General features: G+C 40.3%; 2 protein-coding genes across 5 annotated transcripts in view; both read left to right on the top strand.

Moving 5' to 3' along the window:
* Positions 1-27,928, top strand: part of LOC117232926 (sestrin-1) — a 150,441-nt gene that overhangs the window by 32,163 nt on the left and 90,350 nt on the right. For both annotated transcript variants that reach the window (XM_033492726.1, XM_033492717.1), the window contains exon 6: positions 15,973-16,002. In XM_033492726.1, coding sequence (XP_033348617.1) covers positions 15,973-16,002 — 30 coding nt within the window. The remainder of the gene's footprint in view (positions 1-15,972; positions 16,003-27,928) is intronic.
* On the top strand, positions 742-11,358 carry LOC117232939. 3 transcript variants are annotated; one of them, XM_033492740.1, is made up of 2 exons: positions 742-996; positions 10,046-11,358. In XM_033492740.1, the coding sequence occupies exon 2, from the start codon at positions 10,247-10,249 to the stop codon at positions 10,511-10,513; it is 267 nt and encodes an 88-aa protein (XP_033348631.1). In that variant the 5' UTR covers positions 742-996; positions 10,046-10,246; the 3' UTR covers positions 10,514-11,358. The 3 variants fall into 3 exon arrangements, with proteins under 3 accessions (XP_033348631.1, XP_033348649.1, XP_033348640.1); XM_033492758.1 differs by lacking the exon at positions 742-996 and adding an exon at positions 1,097-1,119; XM_033492749.1 differs by lacking the exon at positions 742-996 and adding an exon at positions 5,819-5,942.

Below are 27,928 nucleotides of genomic sequence, written 5' to 3'. Positions count from 1 at the left end.
GAAGTATCTTTTTGAAAGAGACAGAAACCATTTCATTCAAATATAGAACAATAAAACACCTTTATAATTGTCGTCGTGTTTCTTTTGTGAAACTCATACGACGCGAGGCTTCGTGTTGCTTACGATTCCTCGATATTCCTCAACGTAGAAATTTAAACACGTACTATTCTCAGATCTGCTTTATTTTATGTACATTTTTTTATATAAAACTAGATAAGATAAGATTAGTCATTTCGATGGCCAATTCGTGTCCACGAAACACATCGCGAAGAATATAACCACATCGTAAAACAAATTTATCGCGCAACTTAGTACTTTGCCCCAATACTACAAAACGTAGCCATCGTATTAAATTTTCAACACACCTGCCGCAAGTGACTTTCGATTTACGCAATACAAAATCGCGATTGCCTGGACCAAGGCATCGATCATGGTTAACCTGGTCTACTGTTGGAAACTAGCTTTCTTCGATACCGTTATCGTAGCCTGCGTCCCATCGAGAAACACCGTCAGCTGTCGTGAAATTCGCCGATGGTTCGATTAGCGAGAGGCCGTAGAGGCAAAACCGGCCACCCGTTTCGTACACGTCGCCGTACTCGTGGACCAATCGAGCTTCGCCTCGAGGAGAAACGACGAATCACGAGGGTCGTATAGGCGGCGGGGATAGCAAACGTTGTAGGGTCCCCGGTTCTCGCGTCTGTTGCGCGTTCACTAGCTTCCTCCCCTTGCTGGCTCCCGTCGCGACATCGCTCTTCGCGGGTGTTCATTCGCGTGTCAGACGTGCTTGAGGTAGGACGCGCGTCTCTACGTTCCACCTCGTGTAATCTTCTCTCTCTTTCCCTCTCTGTCGAGGTTGAAGAAGGCCAACGTGTCTGTTCCACGTGCGCGACGCATCGACACGACGCGCCTTCGCTTCTTCAGCCCGTTTCCGCATTAGCGAAGACTCACGTGTGACGATCGCGTCTATCTCGTTCATTTTGCTGCCTTGCATCACAGGTACGTGTCAACAGGAACGTGTATGAAACATACGTGCTTTTTTTTTAACCTCTTCAGGGATTCGTTTACGTTCGCAGGATTTGTTTCTCTTCGGTCCGCGAGGATAGTTGAAGTGGGAATGATGTAAGTGACAAGTAGAGATGTTCAGGTAAACAGAGGGACGTTGGCACGAAGTTGACGCTTACGGTTTTCCTTCGATATTTCTAAAGATTTAGATAAATTGTTTCTTACATTTACATTTCCAGCATTTAACGGTATATTCGGCACGAAATTATTCACCACTCATATCGTTTACTGTTTAAATTCTTCGGTAACGAAAGATTTAATAAATATGCAAAATACCTTCAACAAACCTTAAAAGCTCAATGATCGTCGTACATTTGTTCGAGATCACTGAAATATAATTATCTGTTTCGTTCTTGAAGAGGTTAATCAAACAGACAATGTTTCGTATAGTTTTGTTGCCGTGATCGATATTCGTGTGACGTTTGCGTCACAGTTGGGAAATTTGTATGCTCTGTTCTTTCGTGATACCACATTTAGCTTGGAATGCGTAGGTTTGAATAGTACGCAATGGCGCATTGTTTTTACGGGTCAAACGTGAGACCTTGTAGATTCACGCGTGCCACCAGCCACGAGTCGGCGTGACTTCCGCAATGTAGTAAATTCGAAACGATGTGTACGCGTGTGCCATAGCATGACAGTCGCTATTTGTCATCGCGGCAATGATCGGGTTAATCGTGTGACATATTCTTCGTCGTTATTATTCGATCGTTATTATTAATTCTCTCTCTGTTCGTTAGATGTTCGCTACTCGAATAATCGCTTCGAGTAACGTCCAGTTGGACTTTTACCTTTTCGTTCGACGTTGAGAATGGCTCTAGTTGTTTACTTCCTCTTGGCGACGATATCGCGTCGCGCATGCCGTAAAAGTCGTCTGGGTAGTCGTTCCATAAATTTGCGATGCTAATATCGTATACTAAGAGTGTATTGTATAAGTCGCACGCAAGCGTGAATCTCGTTGCGACAATGTTTTCCCACGGAAGCGTATCCGGTCTTTATGCCCCAAGTTCTGGCGAATTTACACTAGGATCTGATCCCTCGGCTACGAACACACCACCCGGACAATCGAGCGAATTCCACGATTCCACGCAAAATGTCTGCTGCAAATTTTCCGATAATGGGACCGCCTGAATGAGAAAAACGTTCTGCTCGCGCGGTATTACAAAGCGTGCAAGCGTATCTGACTGTGAACCATTCGGGGTAAGACGTAGAACTCATTACGAGTTTGGTCGATCGTATATTCAGTCCTCTCTCTGTTCGTATTCCTGTGAATTATCGTTAGCATGCGTCATATCGCCATGAAGATTCGACGAAAGAAAGCTATCGTTCAGATATGACCAACGTTTTGTTTGCATTATACAGGAACATTTCGAATTCTCAAGGATTTGTCAATAATAAAATTGGTTAGTTTATGAGCATGGAATTATCGAAGCGTAGACGAAAACGTTGCTTCAGCGTTGTCAATTTTTACATTCGTTTTACGCGGTCGTAAATTATTCGCAAAGGCAGTTTCGTGTGTCACGTTAGCAATGGTGGACGAAAACAGTGGCGAGGATGAACGTGAATTGATAACACGTGACGAATTTACCAGCGAGCGTAAGCAAGGTGATTCGTGCCAAATTACTAATGCCACTGCCATGATACCTGTAATAGGATTATTTGCCGTTGTGGTTCAAGGCTTTCAGATTTATCCCGTCAAAGTGACGAGCCAACGTAAAATATCTTATGTATGCGAATTATGACACGAAGCTGAAATATTTCTCCTCAATTCGGATTTCGCGTATGAATTGAAAGTTGCTCGGTTTCGTTCAAAGTTACTCTATCAGCGCGTACTTCAACGATATCGATATTATTTATCGCGAGACAGTACTTCATTTTGAGACATTTATTTCTATAATATTTCATTCGTTATCGTCCCGTAATGCAATTCCGCTCAACGTTTGCTCATTTTTTCTGACAACGTAATCGTGCGTTTATTGTGCAAAGAAAAGGGTCGCGATGATTTCTTTCGATCTCGTCAATAGGACGCGTCAATTTTTCTCGCCTTTCTCTCTCCTTTTCTCTCTGCATCTTGGCGAAATTCTCGAATGCGAAGTTTCGCATTGTTGGCCCTGTCAGACTCGAGCCGTGTGCATTTAAATGCGCGTAAATACGTTTTATGCACTCGTTTACTAGGAAAATTGTGTCGCCATCGCTGAAACGTCCGGTGTAGACGTTCGCTGGCGGAACGAACAAAAGACCTCGGGGCGTTCGTTTCAAAGCTTTTGCGAGAGCGGTACACAATCCGCGCGCGTCCCTGGAAAGCCCGCTAGATTCGAATTCCATACGTACCCATTCGACGAATATTCGTCAGCGATAAAAAGGAAAAGCCAAAGTTCGTACTAAAGCGCGTAATCTGAAAGCCCGCTACCACGGCAAAGCTGTATTGTATACTTTTATGAAATGTTCGCGTGATACGCTGATGTAAATTCAGTTTCTTTCTCTATTCTTCCAGTCTTTTTTTTTATAGTCGTAAATGGTCATTCTCAGGTCGTCCTTAAATGACATTTTAAAATAATGTCAAGCTTAAAAACCTCTCGAGCAGCTTGCAGAAAGGAAACTTTAGGTGCATACGGGTCTGGCGGTTTCACGTTTCTTTTACGACGCGCGCACTGATATGCAAATGATGTGCAAATTTCCTCGTTCTAAAACATGCTAAAAAGTCCCATCGCACCCGAGCAATTTGCTCACGTCGCTCTTCACAACTTAAATAATACCGTCTTCCCAAGCTCGTCGAGACGATTTTAAAATGAAATCTTCGCCGATTTCGCCATCGGAACAATCCAATTAATTAGCATCCATCTTCCGGTCTCATCTTTCGTGTATCTCGATTCGACGTATTCTCGAAGAACTCGAGCGTATAACTGAAATGGAATAACTGACTCGGAAGATTCGACGGATACGACGAGTTAGGAAGGTTACGACGTGGAACTAACATAAGCAAACGGTGTCATCTCTTTCGTAATTCGTTAAACTGCAACGTTTTACCTGAATGTTTTCGCGCGAATATTCAAGTGGAAATGTTTGCCGTGACTCGGACACGACTGAATATCGTTGCCTTCTTATTAGGCCGTCTTTAAAGCCGAATCAGCTTCGTTGCATCTCGCTGCTACGAATCTCCAATGAAATTAACTCGATGCAGCCGGTAACGATTGCCATTCCGTTTCTCCGATCTAATAATGTGCTGATTGTATATTTAAACACAGCGGAAAGCAATTTCTTGCACCTGTCGTGCATTCATTCGACGCTCGAAAAGCCGAACAATGTAATTATAAGTTGTTGATCGTGAAAACGCACGTTTTTCTTATAATCGTGTGCTTGTTCGGTCTATTTTCTTTTTTTCTTCTTCTTCTTCTTTTGGTTGCATCGAGTGATACGGTGATAGAAACTCGTTTCAAGAATCTTGTTTCTTTTAACCAGGAAACCATTAGTTGACTGGATAAAAGCTTGCGAAACTACTGTCACTGAACCGCCAATTCGGGTTAACTTGACAGAGAATTGCCATTAAAGACTCGGGGAATTAAGACGCGTCGAATATAGTGGCCGAGTTTTTACAGTGGACTTTCCAAACTTTTCATTCTCTTGCTTATGTTTCTTTCGTTTGAAAATTAAATTCTTTTTTTTTCCGTTTCGTTGGTATTATGATTTTTGTGTTCGAAATGCAAGGGATGAGATTCATTTGGGTATTTGTAGACAGTTTAGTTCGGAACTCGGTTTCCTGTTTTAGCCGTGAACTAGTTCAACGATCATCGTGGTGAAATCGTTGGAAGCTCCGGGTATTAGCTCAATTTGGAAAACACTTTACCGATTTTATATTTTTACGACGATTTCTCGAGCAAATTGAAAGTAGCTATAAATTTTTAGGAAATCGTTACGTGCTCCAAACAAAAATAAGGCATCCATTTTAGCGATGAAAAAGAAAACTACGACCTAGAAAAAAAGAACGCGCGACTCTCGCTTATACTTTCTAGAATGTTCTCTTTCGCGCAACACATTTTTATCGCAATATTCTCTAACGAGAGAGCGGCGGAACCGTTTGCAAAGTGTTTAATCCGAAATTACCACAATTAATGGAACGACACATTTCTCGAGTCGCTCTTTGAAGGAAAAGTAAGTCTCGTATATTTAAGTGGTTCAAACGTTATGTATATGGCTGTAGGATTTAACGTCAGAGTCTACCACTGAAAAAACTCTGATTACATCATTGAAACTTCGTGATTGAATTACAGACGTTTGTGCAGTTCTAAGAAATTTAAATATGAAAAACTGTGCAACATATTCAAAGTTGTAAAACATTCGTTGGAATATTTACGAGGCGAAGTAAATGATTTTTCAATTGTTATTTCAATTAGCGTATGCTCATAAAAATAGAAGTCGCACAAAGATCCGTAATGTAATTATGACATTTCCAAGTTTCCACCGCATATTGTAAGCGGCGTTCCTAGAGTCTTAGAGTTTGACTAGTGTCGCTAGTACTATGCAAGTTGGCACGACTCGTTCGTTGCCTTAGTTTGCTGTATAAATGAGAAGAACCCGTTGTTCCATTTATTCTCCGACGGATTAAAATACTCTAAAAGGGACAGTCGGCTGTAAAAGTGTCTGACCACCGAACGCCCGCTTCTACTTAATTTCGCTGTACTGATTCTCGATTCGCGTCCCTCGTTTTCGTTATCTCAGTTTTATCAAACATTTGCCGAGATAAGATGAACCACTTGACACGCATATACGTACACAGAGTATAGGTTGTTTTAGTTTAGCCGATTATTTTGTCCATTGATCTTCGTGGATTCAAGCTACGACAGCTTTCATACTAAAATATCTACCATTTGATAAACTGATTACAGGTATTTATGGAAATTTATATTTTTATGAATATAACGCGAGAAATGGAACCTAACTAGAAATTTCTTTCGCTTATTAAATATTACAATATCTACGTTGAATATTTCATATAATTTTGAATGCTTCGTGCATTCTCTATATTCTCGCATCTTTAAATTCCTTAAATAAAATTCATAAATATCCGCACGCTACTTATGAAAAATGTGCATCCATTTTCGTCATTAATTATTCTCTATTCAAATATGTTAATATATATATAACTTTCCGCGTTAAGAGGTTGAAACGCAGCTTCCGAAAAGATGTATCGATGTTACAAAGTACCTTTATGATTCAGCAATTTTCGCGTTATGTGAACTCGCAACGATGCATCGAATTATGAATTTTGCGTAGCTGTTAATAACTCTCGTATCGCGGTGGCTCGATTTTAAAACCGATATTCGATAATCTGATCGGATTAAAGCTTGAAATGCACGCGTGCACCGGCAGAGAGGCGTTCCTGTATTGTGTTTTCGAATAATTACCGCTCACGTTTGTAATCAGCCCGCGTGTACTCTCCTTTTTCTCCTTTCTTTCTTTCCTCCATGGAGCTGCGCATCGAGAGCTGGCAAGGTGATGTAACTGGCCGCGTATGCCCACTTGGGTACGGTCAAGCGTGTTGTTGTTCCTGAATCTCATTACATCCTTCAGCGAGCAATGAACAAAAGCAGGCTGAGATAAAGCACCGCGAACTGCATCCCTCCGAGCATTTGCTCTAGCTCGGTCTGGTGATAGTCGCGTGTAATGGAATTTTTTATATCTTTCCCCTATGCTTGTCCGTTTTTCGATTTTTCCACCGATACGATAACGTTTCGTTGCTTTTTGCCAAACCTCATGGGCTTCCGCGATGCAGCTTTATATTTTCGTCGCATCGTTAGAAACGAAGATTACAGAGTAACATGACAAGTCACAATCCCCAATTTTTACAAGGAAGCATTTTTACAATTTTCTTTCGTTGTCGATCGTTCTCGTATTACTAAATAAGACAATTTTCGATTCGGCCAAAAATTTTGCAAATTTTGCAAAGAGTTATCGACCCGTATTTGTTCAAGATAGGGCAACGATTTATAACGATATGAGCCGACCGATTTACCGAGCAAAGTTCACTGCTACGTCTATTATTAAAGTCGACCGGAATCTGAATCGCCGTCGTAGTTAAGTCAGCAGCCCATTGTGTTTTGTGGCATGTGAACGTTGCGTAGCGTTCTCGACAGAGATTTATTACGAGCGACGTTGATTAGGTATCGCGCTAGATTTAATTAAGTGGCTACATTCGTTTAATTTATCGGCAAGAAAAGCAAAAAGAAGACAGAAACACTTTCCTCTTGCCTAGTTTTCTACTTGATAATGCCTTAAACTTCGTCTAATCGGTACTAATAGTCGTCGAAGAAGCGAAACTAGGGCAAAGCTCGGTGCAGAACGTGGCAGAAAGGCCGTACCGATGAAAGTTCTCCGTTTCCGAACTTAATGCCTCTTGACCAGTTTTCACAGCTTATTATTGATGATTCGTTTCTCCTGAGAAACGGCCGACTCGCTCGATCACGTACTCTGAACGGTCTTATTTTTTCGCTGAAAGATTTATTACTTGCTCGAATCTGTCAGACTCTTAAAATTCTTCCTTTCGACCGTCTTATTCATCTTCATGTAGGAATTTCTCAATTGCGTGCTATCTGTCGTTCGATTAGCTTCTTAACGTGTTACGTACTAAATACTTGTTTTCTTGAGAGATTTGTAATTCTGATTAGTTATTTACTCTACTCATAGTATACGTACACATCGTAATTAGGTGTAATACAGCATTATAAGTTGGAGTAATTAAAATGTTATTTAAATGCTGCGAATCTTGTCACTTTGTGCCGTTCTCCGCGAGAGGAAAAAGCAATTTAGCATCTTTAATCTTCGCGTTACTAGATTTCAATATCTCTCCACAAAGTGTTCGTCGTATTACACAATTGCTTACATTGTAAAAATATTGTAACGATTTGCTCGCGGTTAACTTATTTACGATGGAACGAAATTTCATAATTGGGTTTATATGAAGATTATAAAACCTCGATAAAACGCAAATCTGACTGTTTTTCTCTCGTGATGTTTTCACATAGGGAACTGTATGCCCTAACGTGAATCGAATACTCCTTATCACGCAAACGTTTGTTGTATCGCGTTTACCGAGAACTGTATCGTAAAATTTTATTTTCCCAATTCAGACGGTAAGAGGCTACGGTAAGATAAAACGACGATTGAAAACGTTTGCGAATGTCACGTAAAATTAAGGATAAAAAAGGAGTAGCTGAGCAATAACTTAACTTGACTGTGCTTTTATAGCTTTTCGTAGGCTTTTATTCACGAAAACGATTAGGTGTAATGTTACAATGAAGTAGCGAAGTTAAAATAGTTGTTCAAATCGCGGCCAAACTGTACACGAGACTAGTCTCGTGGTCGAATACTAGCGGTTTTTATATGTCGCGTTTTTAGGTGTTGAGGGGCAAGGGGAAGATCCTGACTGTCCTACGTAATAGGGAAAATGTAATGTTGGGCCATGTGCAAAGGTCAGGTGAAAACCTAACGATTCGCTGTCAGGTAGTATGGAATGGCGTGGATTTGGGTATGGTCTTACCACATGAACGTCGTCGACGCTAACCTACCGAATTTCTTATTAACATGTTAACGATATCTTCGAACCGAACGTTGTTTGCGTTGTAATCGTATGGTATCACCTGCAGTGAATCGCGGCTAAAGTTTCGTGGACCAAGCCCGCGAGTTTCGCTTGGTTTAGCAGTCAACTTGGCTCGGTGTTCGCTGAAGCTATGGTGGAATAGCTGAAGTTGCTTCGATTAATTCTCGTTTCTGGCCGCGCGGGAAGTTGATGGAGCGCCCACGGCATCAGTGTCTGCGTATTAAATGCTCATAAATCCGAAGCACCTGCTAGCTAAATCTCCAGTCGCGAGTTGAATTTCGTAGCTTCGTTTCCCGCTTAATGGCCGCATTAAGCCTGGCGAAAGTTGGCGTATTGTGTTTTCCTATTTTCCACGTGTAACGAGAGCTTAACATTTTCAATGAATTTCTACCGAACAAGTTTTAAATTCTCGTTGTAATTAATATCGTAGTATCGCGGACGAAAGGCCTAAGAGATATCGGACGAACCATAAACAATGTCGCGAGAAAGCTTAATCGTCGACAGGCTCAACGATGTATCGTCGGTCCTTCGATCGAATAGTTACACGGAAAAGGCCTGTCTGACCTTGGTCACGAGCGATTGCGAAACACGTGCGTGGTGGGACTAAGACAAAAGACAAAGGGATGCTAAGGGACAAGGACGAGTTAACAAGCAGTGCTAGTTGAGAAGTCAGAGAGTGCGAATTGCGTTGTCGAGAGAGCGCGGTCCGCGTGTGCGAGAGCGTTGGAACCGAGGTGACGAGAATTGCAAATTAACTATTTAGTTGTCTTAATTATAGTACGTTGTTGTATTTAGTTCGCGTTAAACAACCATCGTTTCCTGTCCAACCAACGCCCGTTTAATCTAAATGAAATAAACTAATTGTAGTAAGATCCTACAATATTTCGTTACATATTGTCAGGAACGAAGAGATAATACAATTTAGTACATAATTCTTCGAGAATCGTATTTTTGTTTACCAATCCTAGGTCCGTTTTCATGGACCGTCGTCTGCTGATCAAGTTTGCAGTTCACTAGCACGCGAATAAAAATAACCGGAACTCGGTTTCTATACGGTGTACCTTCTATACTTCTTTTTCTCGTATTTTCATTCCGTTCGGAAGCAATTAGCGTCGGTCAACATATTCTTATTCGGTGAATAGATATAATGCTTAAAAAGCATTTAAGAAGATATTGTATCGTCGTCGATAAGCTGATAAGTGTCGCATGTTTTGCGGCGAATCACTGCCTCGAGTCAGTCAGATTAGATTATTTGTATCTTCTATAAAAATTAGAACGGTGGAAGATAAGATTAAGCAACGTCTCATCTATCAACTCGACTATTGTCCGCGTAATTGACGTCCAAACAATCTACACCAGTGTCCTCTTGATTAACTCTGTATTGTCTTGCAGGTAGCGGAATACCGGTGGTCTCAGCCTTGAGAACGTCCAAACACGCAACCTGACTCTACGAATAAGACACCGGTGAACAAGCAGCGACTTTTTCGAAAGAAACCGGATGCTCCAGTTCGCCTGGAAAACGTCGAAACGACAGCGAACGAGTAGAAACAAAGAATTCTGTCAAAGCATACGGTGAAGAACGAAGGATCAAACATGATGACTCGTATGCTGCTGCAAGAACCTGGATGGAAGATCGAGCGCAAAGGTTCAGCGTTGTTGCTTCGAAGGGACAGCTCGCATCTGAAGAGCGGTCGAGTCTGTTTCCGGTGCGACGTCGAAGTCCATGAATTCGAGCGTGACGAGGATTACACGATCGAGGCGGAACCGGAGGCAGCTGCCAGTCCGCTGGCAATGTGTGCCAGTTGCTTGGCGGCTCTTTGCGTGACCGTGATTCTACCGTGGCTGTTAATCGGTGGTTAAACACGACTCTACGAACTGACGATTTTGGGGGGGGGGTGGTGTTGGGCGATCGTATAACCTCTGGAAACGGAAGTCGTCCGAGGATTCCTCAAAGATGATGGAACAATTGCTTGACGCGTAGGTCGAACACAGAGAGATCGTTGACTACGAAAGGTCTGTTGGAATCGCTGATAGATGGAAGACGAAGAGGATCAGGTGGATTTCAGCATTCGTTGAAGAGATTCTCATCGAGAGACTCGACATGGAAATGGATAAAGTTCCTAAACGTGGTAGTTTCGTTAAAACGAGAGTTGCCAGTTTATACATCGACGATGTATATAATTATTTATACGATCGGTATGATTTCCTTGAAACGAAAGAAACACGAAGGAATTTCTGAATCGTGAAATGCCTTTGGCGTTTCTTTCTCCGAAAGAAAAAAGTATTTTTGAACGAGAGCGACTAAACCTCGTCTCTAAAACACTCTACGACTTTATGTTTATTCGTTGATCTTTGTCGTTTGCTTTAAGTTTCCGTTCCGTAACGAGAAACACGACAGAAACGCGGCCTTTGGATGGACTCGCGGTTCAAGTAGATTTTGTGCGAGTCGAGAGAAAGAAAACGGCTCGGTATGGACGTTCTGCATAGATGCGGAAAACGAGATGAAAAAAAAGAAAAAAACACATCAAAGGGAAAAGGGTGTATCCGAGCGTACGTTAAACCTCCTTACTCGTTTGATGGTATCGACAAATCCTCCATGTAGTCTCTGAAACGAAGGCGATCTTGTGCCAAACGAGAGTAGAATACTCGAGATATTCGTTGAAACCTTTCGTGATTCGCAGTCCGCTTACTTTTGCACACGCAAACACACGTTCTTTTCTCGATACTAGCTGCATCCCGGCCTGAACGCGCGTGCATTCGTGTACACGTGCATCTTCCTTTTCTTCTTCTATCGATGTTCCGTGTAATAATCGAGTCGTTACATCTCATTCGAACGGGAAAATATAATGCACGATACACATCGGCCTTGTTCTCTTCCTTCGATATCGTTTCGAAACAATAATCTTACCGTTGCGTTGAGCGGATTCCGCTTCTATTCCGACGTCCGCGTTCGATTCTCCGCGATCAATTACATATTTTTCGCCGGCACGGTCCGAAGACTTGGTAAAACTTACAAAGTTCTGCACGGTGCCAAGTCAGCAAATGGAAAAGTTGGAGAACGACGAACCGGCGTCGGATTGAGAAATCGAGCGAAGTTTCGAACCCGTCGACTATCGATAACGTTACAGTCCGTTGCCTGCCGAACAAATTTCCAGAAACCAGAGAATCAACGGTACGTCGAATAAATTTCGGCTGGACGTCATATTGGATCTTTGGATCTGGAAAGATTTTTGTTACGATAATAACGCGATTTTAAATGACACGTTGTAAATATTGAAGTATCTATAGATGAATTTGAAATTGTGAATTTGTATTTGCGAGGATCTTTAAGGGGGTATTCTGATCTAGAGACATGAATTTCGGGCGATTTTTCAAGCTCTGTACAAGCGAAACAAAAGATATTTTTGCTATTCTTCTTTTTAGCATTTGTTTATTGATATTTCGAGATTACATAAAAAATTCACCGAAAAAACTCAATATTTAAAAAGTTATGAGCTGGCAAAGTGCTGCCAAAAAAATGGGATGTCGTGGCGTGCATGATATCAACCCTTCTGGTTATCCGAAACAAAAAATGCGAACGGATTCTTAATTAGTATGGATGCCGTTATCGTCTGAACCTTGGAAAAGTCAATACAACATTTTTTCACAAAATGACGGCCGTTTGGAAAAAATTTCTTATTTCGCACGTTTTTTTGACAATTCCGAACGTTTAAAAAATAGTAATACTAAAGATTTTGAGCTGAGCGTGATCCGGACGATAGAGGAGTATATAAGGAACATCCAGATCAAATTTAAAATAAATCGGTTCGTTAGAACTTGAGATATCGTGCACGCCAACTCGAAAAAGGTAGTTTCGAGAAAAACGCGTTTAAAGTTTTGAGACAAGTTCACTCGGACAACGTCTACCGTCTGCTATTCGTTTGTTTCGGTCAGACCGGAGCAGATGCCGCGTCACAAAAATGGCTGTAACGCATAAAATAATTGAAATTTTGAAAAATCCTTTTAAGGGCATATTCTTGAATGTCTAAACTTTGGAAGTATGACAAAAAAAAAATGTTTAGACCAGAATACCCCCTTAAATGTTTCGAAGATCGTTGCAATCACTGGTGTTTTCGATTAACTTAAACGAAGACTGTGGCGGTGTTCTCGCGACCAATTTACACGAACCCCGAATCTGTTAATACCCAGATTATCACGCAGAGCGTCTTCGATAAATCATCTGTGCGTACGGGTGCGGAATTTTGAGAGTGAGAAAGAGAGCAAGAGATTTCTAAATATAAACCGATGATTGATCGTACGTGTATAAAAGAGGTGTATTCGGAGAGAACACGAAGATACGAACGTCTGGGATAACGTGCGAGGTTCTATCAAACGATTCCAATCAATCAGTGTAAAATACTATTTGTTTATATTTCTAATAAAAACCTGAACGAGCTGTATGTTGGTGATTCGTGTATATTACACCTTTGACCTTACTCTTTGCGGATATTAATCATCGTTACTCTCTTTGCATTTGTACATTCTATTTCTACGTCGACGAGCACGCATTTCGTATTTCATATATATATATATATATATATATATATGATAATATATGAAAATGAAATATATAAATATATAAAATATAAAATGAATAAAATATAAAAATATGAAATATATAAATATATAATATATAAAATGAAATATATATATATATATATATAACACGCATAGTTTTCGGAATGAAAACAGGCAATGCTTCCATCGTTCTTTAATCCCATCACCGATCGATTTCGATTGCTTTGCAATTGTAGCGTAGCCGGAGCCAATTTGCAGGGTGCAAATTCCACGTTTAGATTTTCTTTTCAAGCGAAATAACTTGGATAATGGTTTTAATACGTTGCCGGTGATAACAGCCGCGTTGTCAGGGTAAAGAGCGTCCGTTTGTATCGACGCGATGCCTCCAATATTCGCTTCTTTTCCCACTTGCTGTTCCCTTTTGTTGGAAATTTCTCTTGAAATCGTTTAAAAGATCAAAGAGGCTATAGACGTAGGACACGATAAATGCACACGTTGATAAATCACCGTTAGGACTTTACGCATTACCCCCGCTTGGTTCGTAAGTCGAAAGAAGTGGCTTTGTTTTTAATGGATCGCATTCTATCGATACATGGGTATTTTAATCATTTCCAGGGATATTCCCGCAAAAAGCCAATAAACGTCACTTGGAACGAGGACAAAGTCACCGAAGTGAAAAGGAAAGAGGTGGTGTAAATTTTGTCCAAACCCTGCTTGCTCTTTGACGTCTGACCGTGAAATTCTCGCACCACCTCGTAAACCTCGATGAAATTCGCGAGAATTTAATTTCCCAGTTAACGTGATCGCATAAATATACATCGCGGTTCTCGCTGCTTCCCTTTTATTCGTTCGTGAATACGCGCGAGATCAGGGCAGATTTCGGTGACCGTACTTTTAGCCAGCAATTTCCGGAAGGCGGCCACGTTATCTCTATTTTATGGAAACAATCGGTGATAATAATAACAAATCAATGTTTCTTCAACGCTGACTGTACAGCAAACAAGTTAAAAAAAAGAAACGTTTCGGTAGAATTATGAAAGCCCCGTAAAGATCATTGACAATGGCCAACTTCGATTTCGTAGAACTAGGTGCCATTGTTTGATGATGTACTATGTAGAGTATCGCTCGATACACAGCTGTAAACGTCGTGTTATTTTCTCGGTACACGTTGAAAGTAGTATCAGACAAAGACGGGTAAATAACGCATCGATTGTAGTGTAAATGTTTGAACAGATTTCACTGATATGCATTCCTTCCTACCATTTGTAAGACTCGAATAGCTAAAGCCATCTTCAAGGCGAAATATGCACTTGATATTCTTTCTCGGTTTCAGTTAAAATATCATCGTGGAAATATATACTTGACCGTGAAATGACCTTCAGAGACCTCCGAAATATCTTTCAAGTCTCAACCCATCGATTCCCATTTCTCACGTTCTAATACGACTTTTCTTTTGTCGTCTTTCTTTTTGGTTATCAAGTAATCAACGTTATTACGATCAAATAATTACGATAGAGTTAAAAATTCTCGAATATTCGAGATGCAAGTCGAAAGACAAAGTCGGAGTACAAGTATAATTCAAAGACGTTCTCGTTTCATTTACGTAACGTCTTTCCCTAGTTCGAAGAGAGTTATCATGTTTCAAGAGCGGGCAAGGTTATTAAATATATTATTTAGTGTCAGTTATTTCCATATCGAAGTGAATCACTGGTTTGGTCGGCTACGGATAATCTGGATCGAGGTGAACCAGAAATTTGAACGCGCGAAAGAATATGATAGCCGTGATCGGTCTCTTAGCGCGTGTATCTTGACATTTAAACAGTGTCCCGACGGGACTCAGCGACGATCTCATAATTAAGTCGAGTCATCGCGGCTGTCTTGCTTTTCAGCGATATTACGATAATTTATTTTCGAATTAGAAAACAAGTCGTGAGACTATAACCGTTACCGCATGACGAAGGAATTCATGAATTTCAAATGTAGAGAGAATGTTTTATTCGTTCCAATACTGTTGAAATTTGCATGAAGTTTCTTTGAGCTAGTCATCGCTGCAAAACAATTTATTTAAATGTCTCGCGGAAGGAAATTTCTCCTTCTTCTTCGCTTTCACGTTATTTCGTTCGGTTCGGGACACGTACGAGGATAATGAAGGTTAATTAGATGGGTTGACGTATCAAGCGTTAAATTAATCCTTGCACGTTATCTACAGTCTCTTGCGGAATATATTCAAGCATGACAGCTGATTGCTGCAAATTGGCTTCAATTTCCTTCAATTTGCAAGCGACTAAAAAAAAAAAAAAAAAAATCATGTACCGTGGGCGGCATCTGCCGACCGACCAAACTCGTGTGTAGATAAAGTAGGCACTTACGTAGGTAACGTAGTCTTTCGTCTCGTTTTTCACGGAAACGTTAGTATCGAATTCGTCGACAGATGGCAGGATGACGCTTGCTCGTGTGAATTTCAATTCGTTCTCCAGTTCACGGTCATATGTGTGTCAGCTTGTTGTTGTGCTCGCATCGCGATTAAAATTAATTAGTATGTACATACATAATTCGTTAATGTTTTTTAAGCAACATGTGAACCCACAACATTCGTATCACCTACTAAGGTAACGCTTCTCTCCCTCTCGTCTACTCTACGACCCTTAATACTATTATCGTATAAGAATTTCAAACGATAGAACGTTAACCCTCTTTCGTAATAGCCATTGCAAAATGGTGTCGATTGTAGGACTAACTCGACTCGATTGTTTTTGTTTCAGTTGCCGGATCTGAACAACCTCGATGAAAAGGTGAGTGCTACCAACGAATTCCCATTCACCTATCTCACGTTAATCGCGATATCTTCAGGGTAAGTGAAATCTGAGATCTTTTCGTTTTTAATATGATGAATATCTCTGTAATTGCTCGAACGTATTTCAGTAATTTCATATCGTGCTAACCATCGAACTTGGATATTCATCTCGTATTAAAATTCGCCTGTTTCCTTTAATATCGTATAATATCGCGTATAAATCTAGCGATATCACGTTCGAGGGGAGTCCGTGTTAATTGTTAGATACAAGATTTTATGGTGGCTTAAATATTCGAGGCAGAATTAAAGTGCTACGTGACTGGAATCACGAGTAAGCTGTTCGTGAATGAATTAAGCTCACGCAAAGAGACTTATGTAATCTCCGTGAAAAAGATACACGTGAAACCATTAAGAACGTCTCGAGGCAGAAGTATGCGGCTTACGATCGTCGTTAATGCTGGTAAACATCTTTGAAAGCGATTCTCGCGCCTCTTGACCTGCGCGCGCATGCCCCTGAATTTGTTTCGTAGATTATTTTTGGCGCGCTATTAGAAACGGGATTGTATTTTTTGTACCAAAGTGATAACTGGTATTTATGCTACCGCGTAAGAGATTAGAAATTATTGCGTTAGATAGTAGTACAGTTTATAGCTTTTTTTTCTTAAGATAGTGCACGTTATATTTGAGTTTTTAGTTATTCGATATTTAAGTTTTTAATCCATGAATATAACTTATTGTGACATTTGTAATTAACCTTAATCGAAGAATAGTTCTTGGAAAATCGTCGACGTACAGGTTCCGTTCTAACATTTTTTCACCTTAATAATCATCCATTATGAAGTGAAGGTTGCTTACATTTGAGACGTAGCAATCACAGGATTTAAATAGGTCCATTGAATCTCCATATAGCGTCGTTTTGTTCGGTTTTACCGAGTTTTGTTCCGACAGTATTAGAGCGAAAGGATGGTATTAGGAGCAATTAGTCTAATGCAAACTTGCACGAGAGCCAATCGCTCCTGCCTCGTCTTCCTGTGTACGAACTTAATACCCGTTTCATCATTCGCGAGTTAGAGCATGGAACGTAGCCTATCTCGATGCACCGCTTCTCGAGTCATTTAATCGGCTATTACACAGAACACCGAACCCCGTTTTTAAGCATCCTCGAACGCACAGTAATTCTAGTCATCATGCAATCGATAAGATCGATCTTGTAATTTCGATTTACTGACATGGACTCATTAATTTGTTTACGACGGGTTTATGAACTCAAAAGCAGGAAAGAAACCGAAAGCCATTTCTTATCGAGGCTACTTATTTGGACTTGTAATCGCACCTGCTTTGTCTTTTCAATCGTCCATCAACTTTGGTAAAGTGCGCAGGTGTTTTTTCATTAATACATTAATCCTTGGTCGATACGTTCCATTTATTAATACGTAGTTTATTGTTGACGATATTTATAGCGAACAGTTGCAAATATAGCACGTTTAAGTAGAATTGACCTTCTATACGCACACATTCTATACACACATATTCCTTTATATCTATTTGATAGCTGTTTATATTCAAGCGTAATTTTTTTACTGTTATACGCTTCCCACTAATCTAAAAATATTCCGAGAAATTTATCAACGTCTCCTGCGTATTATATAATCCTTCGTTCAGTCAAATGCTAGGGAAGACAATTTTTTTTTTTTTTTTTTAAGAAAAGTAAAAGTTCAGCGAAGAGAAATTCAAGAGTGAAATTTTGCTTGAACCATTCGTAACCTGATTTATCTACGTGCGATCGTATCGTTCCACGATTGGTTAGTAGATCAGTGGCCTAATATTTTATTACAACGATCAAGCTGTCTTTCGTCGGTTTGATTGTTTAGTATGTCGGAGAAGGAATGTTAGGAAAAACCCCAATACACTAGCCCAGACTTTTACTATAGCCGCCCTTAAGTAATAAGAATAAGAAATAGTCTTAATGTTCCAATCTGACTTTATGACGATGGGTTTGGGCTCGAAGTGACATGACAGGTCACCGGACGTAGCTGCGGTCACGGGAGAGACATGCACCTGACAGAGGTATGAAATGATTATACGGCTCTCCTTAAAACAAAGATTAAAGATTAACTCGAGAAGCGGGGGCAGGAGTATATAAGGGCAGCCTCTTTCGGATTGAGTTAGTTATAGCGAGAGTTAGAGTTAGTTAGTTGCTTAGTGAGTCGTTGGACGAATTGCCGATTGAGTGATCGGGAAGTTACCCGAATCGAGTAGCACGTTGATACGAGTCCTCCTGTGGACCGTGGATTCGTTGTCGCCACCATCTCGACCATCCTATTACCATTACTCGTAGCGTCTGGCAGTGTCCACATTCGTACTGATAGAGATTGGCTACATTCGCGACGGTCAAGTAAGTAAAGATTCATCGAACGCCTCAAAATGCCAACCTGACTCCGACAAGTAGATACAGCTTGCCATTCGTTCGGATAGTTCTCTCGCAGAGGCTACAGTTTCTAGAAGTGTTTTAAAATTGACCGATTACCGAGGAAACTGGCCTGGCGTTGTGTACGCCGAATCGACAGAACATAAGTGGAACCACGTGGAAACGAATCATTAAGATAATTGATTGTGAAACAACGTGCTCTCCTTCGATCGGCGAGCTACACGCGAGAAAAGACACGGTTTATCATTTGATTTAAGCGTTGTTCCTATCTTCTATACTATATCTGTTACATCACCGATATTTCGTGTCAGGACGTTGTGTTGTTTCGTTCGAAATCGAATTACATCGATGGAAGCGGAGAGCAGTTTAAGCAAAGAACGAGTATTTCGATGAAATAGCTACGTGACTATTATCACGTTAATACCATTAATGAGATGCCATACAAAAAGTGTAAATGTTTCTGCTATGACAGTTATCTCTTTTTTCTTTTATATGAATATGTATCGTGATGTTCTCGGTGATTTCCATACTTACCTGTTATGTATATGTTCTTCGGTTAATCGAAACGAATTCGATCGAACGTTCTATTAAAATGAAATAACGTTCTCGATCGAGAAACGTACGTACATACATTATCTCTTGTTTGTTTTCCGTGTCGTCGTTTCCAAGCATCGTTGGTGTTCGATTACTTGGAAAACACCGTTTGACGGAAACCGAATTAGTTTCGTAGAACAACGAGACCACCGTTCTTCCTCCGGAAACGAGTTCTACGAACGTTTCCAATTATACATGTTTCGAGAGCTCGGAGAAATTGGACTGTGACGCGAACGTGACAAATTCTTCCGCTGTTCCGTGAATTGTTCGAACTTTACATTTCATAGGAATATTTTCATCCGCATGCATACACATATATACACATATATACAGGGCGGTTGGTAACTGGTGGTACAAGCGGAAAGGGGGTGATTCTACGCGAAAAAAGAAGTCGAAAATATAGAATAAAAATTTTTCGTTCGAGGCTTTGTTTTCGAGAAAATCGACTTTGAATTTTCGCTCGATACGTGCACTTTATCGCGTCTCGTTATAACGGATCTCACTGTAGATCGTCTCGATGGAAAAATTAAAAAAAAAAGAATTAAAAAGAAAATTTTTATTTTATATTTTCGACTTCTTTTTTCGCGTAGAATCACCCCCTTTCCGCCTGTACCACCAGTTACCAACCACCCTGTATATATATCATATGTATCTATACTAAAAGTATATTCAGTTTTCATTTTTCCAACTGCACCATCAAGTTATTCAAGCGATATTTTATTCATACTGTTACTATGGGATTCTGGAATATCTCGAACGTTATAGACATTATTGTAATATTATATCGCTCTCAGGTAACGTGCGAAATAGTTCTGGACCGTGGATCTCTATGCAATTTCATATTTTTACGAGAAATTGAAGAGAAATAAAAGTCTCAAGAATCTTCGATTATAACTCGCAAGTTCAGATTAAAATTTTTAATCTGAAGATTTCAACCGATCGTGAAAGTTGACGTATAGCGCTGTAACTGATTACAGGTTAAGGTCGAAATTTATGAAGATCGTTGTAATCAATTGATTCGTATTAAGCTGAAAACTTGTAAGAACAGTTTACCACATCGATCGTAATCTTCCCAAACGATTAACGTCCTCGCGGTTGCGTACGTTTACCTAGACCTGCGCAACACCACGCGTAATCGTCCTCACCGCGTTATGCAATTCAGCTCGCGGAATAATTCCCTCCAATTCCACGACGACTTTACTCATTATCTACTTAACTCGGTCATCGAACTCTCCGCTGCTTTTTATCGCTGTTCCCGCGTTTCTTCTGCGCTGCGTTTTCTTCGAAATTACAGGAAGGAAAAATAGAAAGAAAAACAAGATGCACGTTCGCCAGCTGTTTCGCGTAACGATCGCTTGATTGCGAACTTCACGCGATTTTCACGCGATTTTCGCGTAACAAGTTTCCCGGTATTCGGGTTAATGCGTTTTGGCAGCCGAGAATCGGTCGTTGAGCTCGAGGAAATTTAGAAGAAATGATGAAATTTATTCCAAAATTTCGGTTTTGCAACGGTGTTTCGAAACAGGGCGCCTTCGCACACGGTACGATGTAAATAGCGAAGGAATCACGGAAGGAAAGCGTGTTTCCCTATTAATCAATTTATAATTCTCAGACAACACTTCAAATTTAATTCGTTCGTCAAGGAAGGCAAATTAGCTCGTCACCTATTATTACATTGTCTTCCGATTAGATCCGATTAACGTTAGTACTTTAATATTATGTATCTAGGTGTGCTATATATAATTAATTGGCAAATCGATATGATAAAAATAAATAAGTATATGCAATCGTATTTCTATCTCGATGGAAGTAAACATCAGTACTGGCAAAAACTACTTACCACCTGGTAATTGCAAAGTAATTGCAAACGGAAAAGTAATTACAATTCTAATACCAGGCGTTTCGATGTGTTCCAGTTCTACCGTTAATAGGTTAAGCATTCACCTACCAAGTTATGGAAAATCTTTAGTATTCGCGATTAATTATTTTCAATTCTTGCGGTTGTGCGAAAATATTTCGAAATTTTGCGATAAACATAACGTAGGCGCCAGGAAAGAATTTTTCTTGGTGTTTACGCTCATTTTCGAGACGGACGATTTGTCGTGAACAACGATAGCCGTCATGATAAACTGGCACTTAGTAAAGTAAACCAGACAGAAATCAGCAAACATTGTCGCTAATTATATCGAATTTAGAAGAAGCCCTAGTTTTCGTGCCAACGGACGCGACAGTTGCTCGCCCCGGCAGGCTACGCCGTAGGCTTGAACGACCATCCAGAATTTGTCAATTCGATGTTTTCTTCGTTCTTTTTTGGATCCAACGTTGGACGAATCTCCCATCCCACGGATTATCCGCAATTCGAGCCCACGCGTGAAAAACGTGCGAAATAGCTCGATGACCCCGCTCCGAATCGCTAGACGGGAATCAGCCTCGACGCGTGAAACGGTCGTAACTACGAAGTCATAATACGCAGTGGTTAGTGGAACAGATATAGTTAGGACGTAAATTCAAGCATTCAGTGGCGATACCCAGTGTTGCAATCGTATTTAGGGTTATACGTGGTATACAACCCTTTCAACTTTAGCCACTTTCTTCCACTTGCTAGTAATTCGAGCAAACCTATAAAAACTAATTGAACATCGATGAAAATCGAATCACTTTGGAACCGCTTAAAACCTGCCTCTCTATATTTTCATATTTAGCGGTAAGTTAAGATCGTAGATACGAAAAATAAATCTTCTATTCCATATTCGATCTAAAAATTAGAATGCTCGCATTAGGAAGAAAGCCTTGAACCACATATATGTATTGTATATTTAAGTTCTCACAGCCATCGAAATATCTCAAGCTACTTATTTCAACCATCGAAGCACATCGATTCTAACGCTGATCTAACTTATACAATTTCTTGTCATCTAATATTTTTTATTATTTATTGGCCAAAGCGTATGCAGCGATACAAAGATACCGAAGACACTATGCGTGTCCCTTGAAAGTTAAATCGCGCGCGCGTTCTTGCATAATCGTTTCACGCTAGCGAGAGATCCGTCGCGGAGAACAGCCGTGTTTGCATATGTACGCGAGCGGTGTTGCGCGCGACTGGCTACGCTCAGAACCGGCCGTAGGTGCCTTTAGAGGTTAAGAAAATATCTGTGTCACTCGTACCGATTGGCCGACCGGTTGCCAGATAGTCGTTATATACAGGATGGAATTTGCATGCATATTCAAGCGACTGTCGGCGCCTGCTGCAGCGAAGCATCGAGGTCGTGGTTCGATCGAGGAGCTTCTACTCTGCGTCAAAGACTGAGAGAGGAACGACCAATTTTCGGTGAAAGTAAATGTCTGAACTGAACGATCGAAAGAAGTTGTTACGTACATTTCTTTTTTCTTTTTCGTCGGCTTTGTAACCGACTGTTGCAGGGATTCAGGAAGTTTCGTATCTTCCAGATAGAGAGATCGATTTTGATAGGTTTCGTCGATGATTCGATCCTGGCCTTAAGCGTGTAATAATATTAAATCACAAAACGGGTTATAATAATATTAAATCGCGAAACGGGTTATGGTTTGGACACGAGAGGAATATGTTTGCGACGAACTTTAGAGTTTCAACTTCGACTTTAGCTTGAATTCTTCGGTAAGAATTAGATAGAACAGGTACAAAAAAAGAGTATAGGAATTAGTAGAAATTACGTATAATTTTCATTATCTCGGATTTGACACAGTGTCATACCAGCGAACGGATGAGACTTAAATATTCGGTAAAAGAAGAAATAAACGCAAGGGTGTCGATATCACTTACTCAAGAGATATTTCTTAGCAACCGATTCTTAATAAAGATACGCGCGAAGCATGCTCCATTTATATTCTATTAAGTACGCTTAAGTACTCTTCGAAATTCTCGCAGAGTTAGCAAGTATCTCTTCAAATTATAAACATGCTCCTTAGAAAGTTTATGTAACTTCACTGTACCACTGCTTGTTTTCCTAATCGTCTACAGTCCTTAAGCTTGATCCTCGAAATTCCTAATTAATTCCTCTGAATAATTACCACGCGAAATGAAACATCCTTCTTTTATAATTATTCCTTATTTCCAACAATTCTTTGGCCCGAATCCTGTGGCTCTGCTCAAATCGGAGCGGTGGCGGTTGGTCGCGACGCCTCGATTTTGCGCATTGTGTGCAAATCGAAGAAGAACGCGTGTACGCACAAACGCGACTAAAGATCGGCATAAACAACCCCACGCGGTGCTCACCTATTAATCGTGTACGACACACACACGAACGACCCGTACATGGTTGGTCTTGATAGGTAACAGTGGTTGCCAAATGCCGATTGCTATTAATAAATACGTAAGATAATCATTTGCGTAACGATGATCGCAAATTTTCACGATCAATCGGTCTTTGGTCAAGACCACTTCGATTTGATCCTTGACGAGGAGAAATATTTAGTAGTTTCGTTAAAAATCGATGGCCCGAAAGGACGTTGACGATCGAAGAATGGAATTATAAAAAAGTAGCGATTTTTATCACTCATCAGATACAGCGTCTTTTTCTGGAAAATCATAGTAAATTGGTCACACGTGGTTTACCGAAGCGCCAAGCGATATCTGTTCGAGCGATCGTCAATCGTTGTCTGAAAAGTAAAAAAAGAAAATCGTAGGTTGTTCATAAAGGGCATTGTAATATGCTGTATCGTCTGTACGGTCGATATATCGTTATATAATTATAGAATGATCGTGAATCATGTATGACAAGCGTCTCATTGATGTGATCGAATTAAGCGGCTATAAATAGATGTTTGTTGGTTACTTGTAGCAGTTTAGTGTCTTAATATCGCTACCTACGGTCGATCAGATACCTCTGCCGATTATTATTGAATGACGCGATGGCCTGGTATATAGATCGTTTCTCTTAGTACCTGTTCACGGTTAGCCGTTTCGTGCTTACGCAAAACGAATGTTTGCTCGTATGCAGACGGTGTTCGCTTGTTTGCGGTTTTCTCAGGTTGCCCACGTGTCTTTTAGCCGGCGATAAATATAGACGATTATTAGGTGTACCTCGAGGAAAACTGACCTCGGACTAGAGGCAAAATGGTAAACACTATGCGGGTCTGTTCCGTGAACACAACATTAATTGAACAGTCGATAAATGTAACAGAAGCTATGCGGGACACTTGTGTTCAATGAACCACTTCTGCGTCGTTTCATTATTGTGTCTCGCGTCTTTGCTCGATCAAGGAACAATCGGCCGAGTTCCTGGGCGACCAAGGGTGAAAATGTGAGAAAACAAGACGAGTATATGCAATGTTAGATTTTATTGTTTATCAATAACACAATACCATACACAATACTGCAGTCCACGAGTGTGGAGTAAAATTTGTTCGTTGAAGGCCTCGTTCTCACGAAAATCGTGTTTGAAGATGTCTCCAAATGTGGGCATAGTCAATAGATTTTTTCAATTCGGTGATCAGGTTCTGCCAACACTTTCTGTAGATCGTATTCGAACGATCTTTCTTCAATGATCGATAGGTGAATAAATATACTATGATCCGCGGATGAAATGAATAATAATAGAAGCCCATTTATTCGAATTCTGTTTATTGGGACATAATCGTATTTACAATTAGCACCCGATTAAATGGAATCTTATCGAATGCATTTTATTGTAACTTTCTGAAATTTCTAACATGTACATATGCGAATTCCTACGTGTGAGCGTATGAACGCGAGTCGTTGAAGGGTGTCGTTCTATAAACTGTGGTAGAGGAAATTTTTCGACTACGATTATGATACGGTGTTGCACATCTGGAACGATATTCGATCGCTTTACGTGCAGATTGCTCGCAACGATACGCTGTGACGAGCGCACTGGAAGTTAGTGCAACGAGACGCTAATAAAGTCGATCGTTCTATCTCTGCGTATTCTCGCTATGTATGTATGTATAACGTGTAGCACACGCATGATAATTACTACTAGTAGTTGGATCCAGATTGAAACTATCAGGTTATCGCGGCTCGCTTTAGTGCTTATTACACGTGCAATATAGGCGTCGAATAATATTCCATCGTTGATATATCGAATAATTTACCTGTTCTATTAACCTCTTGAACGAAACTGGTAAACACGTCGATTTAAATATCGTTCAAATACTCTGTTTATACCATGCTCTGTACATACAAGACGTCAGAATGTCGCGCTATTTAAAGAAGAAAGGAGCGGGGGCAAGCAAAGTATTATAGCTAGTGCGAGATGTGGGAACGTAGAAGAGGGGAATAGATATTGGACGCTGGAAAAGGAAAGAATCCGCGAGAGGAATAGCGGCAGGTTGAAACATCCGATGGAGGACTGCACAGGAGCAGAAAGAATAAAAGCGAGCGTGAAAAAGATTCCGAAGGACAAGATATAGGAACAGGTGGAGAAATAGTTAAGGAAAATAGAAAGAGTAAATAAGGAAAAATATGGAGAAAGAAGTGGTAGAAGGAAATAGCAGAGATTAAATGATGTAATAAGCAGACGGTTAACAGCAGCAGGGGTGGTTGGCAGAAATAATAGTTGTAGCATAGGAAGAATTTCTAGCGTAGATTCTCAGTATTTAGTAACTGGGTTAAGGATAGCATAAGAATAAAGTATGATAGGATGAGTGAGAAAATCCGACGAGGAAGTGGGTGGTTTAGAAAATTGTAACTAAGTCGCATTTCTTGGCTACAAGTATGACTGAATAATTTATTAACGTGTTGTGCGCCGTATCGCTTGTTTATGAGTGATGTTTTCCTTCGTCTAAGTAGAATTTCACGAATAATTCACTAGAATTTACACAAAGTTAACAAGAGGTTTGTAACAGACGGAAATATATAGAAATTTGTTATAATTACTAGACATATCAAATTCATGCTAGTTACGAGTAGTCTGTAGCAGAATCATATGATATGAAAGAATAATTAGAACGAATATCTGATGTGCAAAACAATGGATATGTTAATGCCTGGTTTAAGCATGATTTGACGAAAAACAATGAAAATTATCGTAAATAATGTATACCGAGTCGTTTCACGAATAATTAACCTCGATGCTTTATGGCGATATTCATGTAGAATACGCGATATTTCTCAGAGAAATAAGAAAAACATTTATCTTCTGATCTTAATAAATTCGACCCTGAAGAGGTTAAGTAATTCCTCTTCCGTTGCATAGGTCGTAAGTATTAGAATCGAAACGAGTTAACCGCGCATTCTTTCGCAGATGTACCATAAATAGGGATTTTCACGACACGTTTGTTATTATCAGGTTCTAAATAAAAACGTTAAAATTATACGCGTGACTTCAGGTTCCGTGGTTCTCGAAAATTCGCGAAGCGAATTTCTTTTCTAGCTGACGTATCTGTCGAAAACTGATTTCGTTATCGTACAATCTCGTCACACGCGACTACATTATACTCGGAGAAGCATTTTCCAATGCAACTGGCTCTCACGTTAATTTTGGTCATCGTACGGTTAGGAATACGTTTTGCAACATTCGTCGTTCGATAATTTATTTACTCGAGCACTCGTAACTCGATTTATTTACAAAAGGAACGCGTGATATCAATATAATTCGTCAAATTCCAAATACATTGCCAATGCTGCCGCATAGCTCTGTTAATAGCTTCGGTATTTTGTTATTCCGAAAGCTGTTGGTTCGATGCTCGAGCTAAATCTGCTTTCGATCTTCTTCCTTGCCTCGGGAGACACGTGTCTGCAGCTATTACAAAAATAAGCGATCTCTCACTCCAACTGCTTTCTGCTTTCTCTTGTTTACCAGAAATTGAGATAAGAAAAGTGTGTTAATGGCATTGACGAGGACACCGAACCATCTCGTCTTGATCGAATGAATTATATTTCAAAATACTTGCGAGCAAGTGTAATAGTAAAGAATCAAAACTCTTTCTGACGTCAAACGGGTGTATACAGATGTACGAAACAAACAAGTACATAGAGCGAAATGCTATTTATTTATCGAAACTTCATTTGTTTGAACGAAATTTTAGTTAGTAACCAATTAACCTCTTGTCTCGTGACTTTGTTTTTTGAATATACACGTCAACGTTATTTACGGCTTCGTTACGATGTTTGAGGAAAAGTATTGAAATATTGTATCCATAAACTTGCTATCTCAGTGATCTGTAACGCTTGTAACTGGAATTAAACTCAAAGCTAAGATTAAACTTTGTGTTTGATTCTGAATCATTACCACGAGTATGGCGAGATATTTATTATAAAGGTAGGGCGTTCATCGAATTCGCTTGTCTAAATGTAAAATCTTTTCCCATGAATGACAGAAGCACGAGAAAGAGAAATACAGTTCGAACAAAAGACATAGAGAAAACTCGTCGAATTTCGGTTAAACGAATTGTTTATGTCCGCTGGATTCAAGTAAATGAATTCTACACTCTCGTTCTCGTCCAATCGACACCCGTGAAAACACGAAATGTGGCGATCGAAGGTGCGAACGCCGATTGCCCAGACGAGAGAAATTTTGAAATCCCGTCGCGTTTTTCGTGTTCCACGTCGAAATTCGATAAAGAGCCTCTTGTCGAGTCCCCACCCGTTTCCCTGCCTTTTTCTTGGACGCCTTGTTCTGCTCGTGGCGCGTGCTTCTGTTTGTAACGAGTGGCGCCAAACCGGCATGACAGCAGGACTCTCTGCGTCCCAGATCGAGTTATTCTATTTGTCGAGATCACGCAATCGGCCACGGCCCGTTCACGTTCTTCTGTGTATATACTGCTGTATACACACGCGTGGGTACGAGGAAGAGGGCCACCACCGTTCGAGAAAACGAATGTGGAACTTTTAATAGCCGGTTTCGCGAGTCGTGCGAAGGACATGATATTCTCTCTTGAGGAGGATCCGCTTTTTTATGACAAG

Source organism: Bombus vosnesenskii, unplaced genomic scaffold (genome assembly GCF_011952255.1).
Source record: "Bombus vosnesenskii isolate JDL3184/JDL3185 unplaced genomic scaffold, Bvos_JDL3184-5_v1.1 scf7180000013263, whole genome shotgun sequence".
NCBI classification, from domain to species: domain Eukaryota; kingdom Metazoa; phylum Arthropoda; class Insecta; order Hymenoptera; family Apidae; genus Bombus; species Bombus vosnesenskii.
Note: the sequence above shows the minus strand (reverse complement) of the source record. Positions and strands in the feature narration are given on the sequence as shown.